At 46.9% G+C, this 8,834-nt stretch overlaps 1 protein-coding gene across 1 annotated transcript; it reads right to left on the minus strand.

Moving 5' to 3' along the window:
- Nucleotides 1–56: 56 nt before the first annotated feature.
- Nucleotides 57–8,824, minus strand: LOC133163504 (endoplasmic reticulum metallopeptidase 1). Its single transcript, XM_061293461.1, has 15 exons — nt 8,460–8,824; nt 7,217–7,524; nt 6,270–6,397; nt 6,081–6,186; nt 5,698–5,844; nt 5,476–5,568; nt 4,353–4,565; nt 3,961–4,181; nt 3,108–3,282; nt 2,841–3,031; nt 2,617–2,769; nt 2,272–2,477; nt 2,090–2,205; nt 1,858–2,021; nt 57–1,732 (listed from the first exon to the last, which is right to left on the minus strand). The coding sequence occupies exons 1-15, from the start codon at nt 8,726–8,728 to the stop codon at nt 1,550–1,552; spliced, it is 2,673 nt and encodes an 890-aa protein (XP_061149445.1). The 5' UTR covers nt 8,729–8,824; the 3' UTR covers nt 57–1,549.
- Nucleotides 8,825–8,834: the final 10 nt, after the last annotated feature.

Raw genomic sequence — 8,834 nt, forward strand, 5'->3', positions numbered from 1 at the left:
ATCACATATCCAAAACAAATTAATACCGTGGTGGAAAATAAATTGTGACGAAAGCATTTCTTTAATTTTTTTATTAATTACAACAAGTGCTCGTTTCATTCAAGCTTTATCATGTAAAATCATCCAATTATTAAACACATCCCAAAGCGACAATCCCAACAGTCCATCGCCACTCAAAACTGCATTTTTTTTTGTAACCATAAACAAACAGCAGTTAGAGGCAAAGTGTCAATTCCATCACACACGCACACGGTGAAAAAAAATAGTGTAAATTGGGGACGGCGGAGAGGGGAATGGGAAAGGTTATGGAAGGAATGAGAGCAAAAGGTAAACAAAGATAAAACCAAAAGTGGCTTTAGATGAGTTATAACTTGAAATAACAAAAAAAAAACATTAAGACATTCTGACATGGCTCCCACATCGTACTTTGTGTTCATTTTTTTCAATGATGTGCCACAAAGATGAGATTTATGACTTTAAATGGCCATTGCAGCACTTTATAAACCTTGAAGGCTCACTTAGATGTCATTGAGGACCACATTTCTAGTCCAAAATCATCCTGAAAAAAAGGCATAAATATTAGATTATCTGCTTTAACTGTTCGTTTGACTTTCAACTCGTCTTGTGTAGTCAAACTTATGTGACGCAGAACAAAAATGTTGGGACACGCCTCCCGCTTTTTGGCCTACCACCACTGTCGCAATACTTTTGTCCTCACTGTCCGCTATTTTGGCAGTCATACTGCTCAGAGGGTAACACAGAGTGCAAACAGTCGTATTTGTGTGTTTTTGTGTGCGAGATGCGTGACTGAAAAGTGACGTGTGTGTGTGTGGGCGTGACTCTAATATGTGTTAAGAATGCGTTTTAATTTTTTTTTTTTAAGAAATGTGTTTTTGTGTTCTCTGTGCCTTTGCATGCAAATTTGAATTCAAACGGATTATGATGATTGTGATGATCATCCTCGATAACTAGCTACTGCGTGGTTGGTTTCCCCACCTTGACATTTCAAAGATGACAACAAACACAAATGTGGATTTCACAGCTTGATATTTTTCGGAACTTCCCGGCACTCGCTTCTGCATGATTTAGCTTTCGTTAGCTTCAATGCTAACTTCTTCCAGTGGTGAGGGGACAAAAGTGGGAGGTGGGGGGGGAAAAAAAAAGTTTCCAGTTTCAAAAATGACTTGAAATCGTTAGTGGAGGAGAAGTAGCACCGTCATCAACATGCTCATTCATTTTAAACCCTAAGCTTGCATTTAAGCCCCAATTCAAAACTGCAACATGTTGTCTCTCTCTGTATCGGACCAAACTTTGCAACCGTCAGCTGTTTAACAATGTTAAGTGCAGTGCTGATAGTAGATTGTATGAAAAGGAGAGGTAGCACATTAGCATACGAAGGGGGAGGGGGAGAAAAAAAGGCACCACAGATTTTGAGATCAACAATACAAACTTTGCTCCGACTTGCTACTGACACAGTGATGCTGGGGGTCTCAGGCTGTGTGTCTGTGTGTGTGTGCGTGTAAAGGCATGGAGAAGCAATGTCAGTGCCTCAGTATTGGTACAAGTCGTACGTGCTGACCCAGAAGGAGGGGAAGGTCCACGAGGGGAACTGGCTCAAGACTTCCTCCAGCCGAGGCGTCGTCTTGTCGTCCCCAAAAAAGTAGTGGGTGGAGATGGCCACGGAGATCATCCCCTCGGGCTCGGACGGCGACCGGGATGACTCGCTGGGCGGCTGCAAGCAACAAAGCCACACTTGAGTGTGTTTGATTGCTACTGTGTAGCATGCTAGCTAGGACGATTGATGAGCCTCATGTGACAGCGGCTTGGAATGCAGTCAACGAATACTGTGGGCGCTACCTGTATTTCAAACCAGAACGTCCATGTGGGCGCATCCAAGCCATGCGAGTAGAAGACAAAGTATTCCCCGCTCAAGTCAAACTGTGGCGCGCCGTCTCCAAAGGACCACGAGGACAGACTCGCTCCGTGATGAGGCATCAAGTAGAGAGACATGTGGCTGGGCCCTGCGTGGCACATAAAGTGAGGAGACGAGGTTGGGGGGGGGGGGCGGGTCTACAAGGATGCGACCTACCATTGACACTGAATGTCATCTTGATGGTCCCCCAGCCGGTCTCCTCCTTGGACACCAGGCGGAAGTCCACCGGGAATCTTGGAGAGACATCGGGAGCGGGGAGGTACCAGTTCTTCCTGCCGAGAAGCAGCGGCGTTAAAAGGACAAGACGGCGCCGGGGAGGGGCAGGCGAGGAGACGTACTTGGTGAGGAAATTGACGGGCAGAAACCAGGGGAAGCCGCAGAAGGGGCGGTGCTCGTGGCAAGGTGGTGAGCGCACGCCGTCGTGTATCTGGGGCACGTGCGGCGTGATGTGCTGCATGCCCGTGTAGTCGAAGCTGTTGATCCACACGCCGGAATCGCGCGCCTCCACCTGGCCGTGCACGTCGTAGAAGGTGCGCGTCGTGTGCTGGGGAGCATGAGGGTGCAAACGTGGGCTTGGAACCAAAGCCTTACCTGGGCTTGAGGGCCGTATTCCAACTTCTAGTCTAACCAAAACCCTAATTTGAAAATTTGATTTGAAATCGTAACTTTCTGTGCATGCGTACCTGTAGGAAGATCCTCTTGGGGCGCGGGCTATCAGGACTTCCTGAATAAGGGAAGAAGATCCCGCTGGACACCAGCAGGAAGACCAGCGTGAAGACCGAGCCCAGACCCGCAAGAATCCACTTGGTGCTCCTCACCAAGTAGACAAAGTGGAGCTGCCATTGCAATGAGAGTCACAAAATCTGTCATGGAAGCAGTTGCGCCCAAAAAAAGAGCAGATACTCACGAAAAAGGAGGAGAGGAAAACAGTGGCGATGGTAACCAGGGTGGCCAGCACCACCTCGGGGGGGATCTCCGTGCCGCTGCGGCCCATGATGGGCGTGAAGATCTCAAAGACCACCCAAACGAGGAACATGATGTGTAGGTAGGGCAAAGCCAAGCCCGCCAGGTAGAGGACGCTGTACTTGAGCGACGCCCCTGCAGCGACACAAAAAAGCTCAAGTCAGGACGGATGTTACCGTGGGTCGCGGCGAGGCGCAGAAACGTGACCGGCCTCTATTCTTGAACTCGTTGGCGAGCAGGAGCTTGGTGAGCAGGGGGAAGGCCACCATGAGCATGGGGACGTAGGCCGAGCACAGCCCGCGCTGGGTCATCCACACCAAGCTGCAGCACCACAGCAGCAAGCTCACGTCCAAGTAGAGCTCGCCCAGCTCCACCATGCGAACGCCCTGAAACCAAACCCTTGTTAGTTACGCTAGCTCTGCTCATTAGCTGCTAATTGCATCCCACTTAATAAACAAAAAAAATCTTTGTTTTCAAGCATGACACAACACAAACGTGTTTGCACCAGTAAGTCTCCGGAGTGTATGAAGGAGAACTCATGACCTCACACTTCCTGAACGGAAGTCCTTAAACTCAACACTAACATTGGAAAAAAACAATGGGGAGGAAAAAACAATAACACATTTTAGATGACATTTCAACAAGTGTTTTTTGGCAGTTTACTCTTCTTCACATGAATGGAACAGCACATTCTAGAGAAGTTGTCTGGTTCCCTGGAGCAAACATTTTTTAGTGCTACATGTAACCTTCAATGGAGCACTTGTTTATTGTCTGGATCCACACGCGCGCACACACACACACTGACCACACAATGAACGTCACTGTTCTGCCCTCAGTCCGATGAAGAGGACGCTTTATCAATGTGACCTGATGGAAATCACAGCGGCAATGAAGATCTCAAAATTCAACCTCTGTAGCATTGAGGATTCCTATCCTGGTCTCCAACTGGGTCACATATAGTTTCTAATTTTGTTTCCTATTTTCTTCATGATTTCAGATCACCAATAAAATAAACAAAATATTTGAAGTTATCTGTGTCTTATAAATTCCTCTTTGTTGCTCACCTTGTAGTAGAGGTTCTTGGCCAGGGTGTGCACCAGCACCATCTTGCCGGTGGCCACGGAACCGTAAAGCACCACAGCGGCGTAGAAATGGGTGTACCAGAACATGGAGCGGCCCAGCAAGGTCACCAGCACGGCCACGATCAGAACCGACAGGAAAGCAACCACCCAGCCCAACAGCGCCACACCTGTGGCACAGGCCAGATCTCGAACGTAGCGCCCGCCTGTGGAAGATGGATGCAATTCATGGAGAAAAAAAAAATATAAAAGTGTTAAATGGCCTAAGTGGTAAATCACGACATGGTTGTCAGAAATGGAAACGAGCCTAAGCTTTTTTTTTCTGGCTCGGCTCAGGGCCCGGAACAATAATAATCCAAGTGTTATTTGAAACCCACCGCGGTTGCCTGGCAGAGAGGCTTTCCTGGCCAGGTAGATGAATGTTGCCACGGCGACCATGTAGTTAAGGATGGTGCCAACGCGGGCCGGGTACGCCACCACGGCCACGCCCAGCACGTCGAAGAACACCATGTTGCCGTGGCGATACTCGGAGGAGTCGGCCAGTTTCTCAGACATGAGGAGGTGCTTGAGGACGGCCAGGATGTTGTCACCTAGGGATGAGTTTCCAAAAAAAAAAAATCCTCAAAGATTTCCGTATGCCATCTTTGCTCTTAAAAGTGTCATCTCATCAATCACTAAATCTTTTACTACCTTGAGATGTCACAAAGCTAAATAAGGCAACCGTAATATTAAAAGCAGATGTGGGCAAACAACGAAAACATGAATCATGTCATTTGTAAATAACGTTCATAACGTGCATATTATAACATTTTTAGCATTTTTCCCCCCCGTATATTAAGCACTGTTCACTGCATGCTTAAATCCTTAAAAGCACAACACCCGAGCGAGACAATGCATTTATTGTTCTCACTGGCGCCATTTGTGTTGCTGGAAAATTCAGGTTTTTTTGTTTGTTTTTTTTGAGTATGTGAAGGCTTACACCAACTTGCAGAGCAGCCTGCTTCATGCCAACCTAAAAATATCACGACTACACATTCTTCCTCTCTCTCGCTCTCGCTCTCTCTCTCTCTAATAATTCATGTCTTTTGCAGAAAAGATATGGAGGGTGAGGCAGAGCATCTGCCTATTTTTATTTATTTTTTTGCTGACAGACCGGATTGTCTGCTAGGCGAAGCGCAATTTTTCAAGCGGCATGCAGGCATCTAATGGAGCGCATCTGTGGCACGTCCGCTGGCTACGTGTGCATCTTTTAACGCCTCGCCTGCCAGATAATGAGATAAGAAAAGCGCTGAACGCTATAAAACAAAAAAACGTCTCGCAGAGAAGCCATGTCCTGTGTGCTCTGCTTCGTGTATTTTAAGGCAGCAGCTGTGCCTTTATAATTACCGTCACATCTATCTTTGTTTCCATTGGCCTGTCTGTGGAGTTTCAAATTGTTCACTTTACCGAAGTGCAGCAATGAGTGATTAATAAACATGCTCTGGTTATTAAAGAGAATACCTGCTCTCTGTATGGAGCCCGTGAGGATTCTATCGGCGGTGTCGTACTTGGTGTGATAGATGAAACCGTTCTCGATGAACGCCAGGTCAATGCCTGCAGAAACACAAATAAAAAGCATATTCAAATATATATTTGAAAAAAAAAAGACTTAAATAAAAAATAAAAAACATTATTAATAAAATTATTATATGAAAAGGAAAGGAAATAATTCGATGCGGATACCTGGAATGTTACCAAAGTCTCGGTAGATGCGGAAGTCAGTGTCGGAGGGGATGATGCCGCTTTGAAAGACCTCCTGGCCCACCACGGAGGCAAAGGGGTGTTTGGCGGCATGCACGTACGCTTGGACCAGCCACGGGTTCTCCGGACCTGTCGGGAGTCAAATGCAAAAGGAGACGCTCGGGGGAATTTAATACGTTGCTGTTATGTTTGTTTCCCTACTTGACGCGATATTTGTCAAATGGGACATGCGATAAAGCGGTTCACAATTTACAGTTCAAACTGGGATCACGTCTCAAACTGTTAGCTTTGCCGTTTTGCGTTGCTAGCATTATGCTAGCGGGAAGGCATAATTATGTGTGAGGGCAAGTGAGTGGATTGATTACCTGTCTGGAAAACGACCTCCTTGCCGCCGACGCCTGCCGCTTCCAAGTTAATAAAGGCTCTCACCTGTTTGGCCCACCGATGTTGAGTGATGAACCCGTGACTGGCCTATGCAGACCAGACAAAAAAAACATCTGGTTAAAAAAAAAAAAAAAAAAAGGCACACATCGGCAGGCTGGAGCCTACGTTACCTGCAGGACATTTTCTTCCGCCCCGTTAAAGAGGAAGATGACACCGTGGCGAAGAGGAGTGGACTGGTTGGCGAGCGAGTGGAGGACTTCCAGCATGACGGCGCAGCTCACGGCGTCGTCGCTCGCACCTTAAGACAAAAGAGAATGCAGAAAATGTCGACTTTGTTATTTGTTTATTGTTTCAGGTTACGAAAATAACAATCGATCCAGGGGGACCGTCATCCCGGAACAGATTGGCTTCGGCAACGCCAAAGGGCAGTTCGCAGTGACCTAGCAAAAAGAATATAAACAACATGGAAATAAAAGGAAGGAGGCCGCGTATGAAAACATGACAGGAATGCGTTGACCTGCTGGAGCTCCGGCTCCGGTTGCATTGTGTTGATGATGGCGAGAGAAAAGAGGCGGCGGGGGTGGTACCCCATGAGCGGAAAAGAACAGGGCATGTGATGCCGAACGTTTAGGTTAGTGTTGAGGCTCAACATTGCTCAGGAATAATTTTTTCTTTCTTTTTTGTTAAAGACCAAATCATGTGCTCTGGCTTTGCGGATTGAAGGTTTAGTAGTTGCGCGTCTGTCTGGGCTGCTGCCACCATCCCTCAATGAGAGCGACATTAACCCCCAAAAGATTTCAAATGAACCCCAAACCCGCAACCTAGCCCAGTGTCTTTGCTTCCATTGTTCACCGTTGGGTCAGGAAATAGTATGTCGTCAAGGCTTGTGCCACTTCCTGCTCCACACCTTAGCGATTTCCCTTTCTTGGCTCTGAAGAAGCACACGGCTGAGTGAATAACAAAAGAAATAAAATTTGGAAAAAAAAAGCTTTAAAAAACACACACCTTGAACCAACCGGTTTTGAAGTCAAACTGTAGTCTCGATCAGATGGCATGCAAATCCTTAAGTTAGACATTTAAAATTTTTTTTAAAACATCTCAGGGGAAAAAATTATACCTGGACTGTTGGCCACAGAGTCAAAGTGGCAGTTAGCCAGCATGAGATGCTCGGCGCCACCTTTGGGCTCCAGGCGCACCACAACGTTGGTGATGCGGTCATAAAAACTGGTGAAACCTCCCAGGAAGTCGATGGAGAAGGAGCCGGTGGGCCGTTGCACTTCCACGCTGAGTTGAAGGTGCGGGCCCCGCTCCGTCGTCATGCGAACTTTCTCTATCTGCTCTAGTAGGTAGTCCACCGTCAGCACCTCGTTCTCGTGGCTGCCCACCGGCCGCGGTCCCACGCTGGTGATGCGCTCCAGGTGCTGCCTGAATACAGACAGATATGTTCATTCTGAACCCATGTGATTATTTAAGGAGTGCCACAGGTGTCTGTTCTATGCCCCCCTTTTGTGTGTGTCTATTATCAGGGTGTGTATCTTTACTGCCTTGATATGTCTTCTATTGACACATCATAAAACTGAACTGTGTCAACTATCAAAGACAACATTGAGACATAGGCAACAAGGTTTGATTTAATTCAACTGTCGTTTTTCACGGGAAGAAAGTGACCAACACCATGACGGCTAATCTTGTTTGGCCAGAACTTTGGACAGCTGACCTCCAGGGTGCCAGTGTGGTATCATAATCCTTGTCGCTCCAGAAAGAATCCTTTCTTTACTGTCACATAGCTCCAAAGCCTGCTTTATGACACACTGACCCAACGCTATGATGAAAAAATTCAAAGGAAGGTCGGTCACCCAAAAAAAAAAGGGAAAAACTACAATGTACACAACTAAATATTTTGAATGATGCAGGATTTATTACATATTATTGTTTTCTCTATAAAATAATTTCGACATACATGGCATAGAGGAAAAATGAGGACATTTTGTGCACTACATTACCCATCAAATGACGTGTTTATTTATGAAAAATCAAGAAAGTCGTGCTTGGGTGTAAAAAATGTTTGCTATTACTAGCAAAGAATAAACTTAGGTACACTTGCAAGGCTTCAATGGAAATAGCTGTCTGAGAATTTGATAAGGGAACATGTTCTTGATGTCCATGAACTTTGCAATGGTTGAACACAACTATGAACTTTGCAATGGTTTAAAACAAAGTTTTATCCACCCACGTTTGAGTGTTGTTCGTTGAATACAAAGTACCTGCATGCCACTACACTTTGCAGGCGTTTTTTTTAAATGCGGGTTAGACTGGAGGAAAGGTTAGCCAGACCGTTAGCCACCATGAAGGCAACTCACCTGGCTCTCTCCGCGTTGAAATCTCCACTTGGCTTCCCGATGACGAGCTGCTGGAGGGACAACTGAACGAGTCCCCACAGAAGGAAAATAAACACGCACACCAGGGAAGTTGCCAGACCCTCTCGGAGCAGGTACAAGCTCACGTCGGGCTTCCTCTTCGGCTCACTCCAACCGTTGTTGTCCTCCCCGGAGGTTCCGTGGCCCGGCGCTACATAACTGTGCGTCCCGAATGGTGGCTTGATTCTCCGGACGGCAGTGTCGCTCTCCATTGTAAGAGGCAGCGGCACATCAGCAGCAAGCGTCGCTCTCAGGCGTCGCTGCCTTTCTTTTTTCTTCCAGCTTCCGGGATAGCGGACGGGAAGCAAGGAGGGACAA

Source organism: Syngnathus typhle, linkage group LG12, assembly GCF_033458585.1.
Source record: "Syngnathus typhle isolate RoL2023-S1 ecotype Sweden linkage group LG12, RoL_Styp_1.0, whole genome shotgun sequence".
Lineage (NCBI taxonomy): Eukaryota > Metazoa > Chordata > Actinopteri > Syngnathiformes > Syngnathidae > Syngnathus > Syngnathus typhle.

Bases quoted from the DNA above. Each gene is read 5' to 3' on its own strand.
- LOC133163504 (XM_061293461.1), bottom strand. From the start codon at position 8,728: ATGGAGAGCGACACTGCCGTCCGGAGAATCAAGCCACCATTCGGGACG. The intron at 4,566-5,475 runs GTATTCTCTTTA...ACTCATCCCTAG, and splicing joins GGGCTCCATACAGAGAGCAG to GTGACAACATCCTGGCCGTC. The intron at 2,206-2,271 runs GTACGTCTCCTC...GCTTCTCGGCAG, and splicing joins CCCGTCAATTTCCTCACCAA to GAAGAACTGGTACCTCCCCG.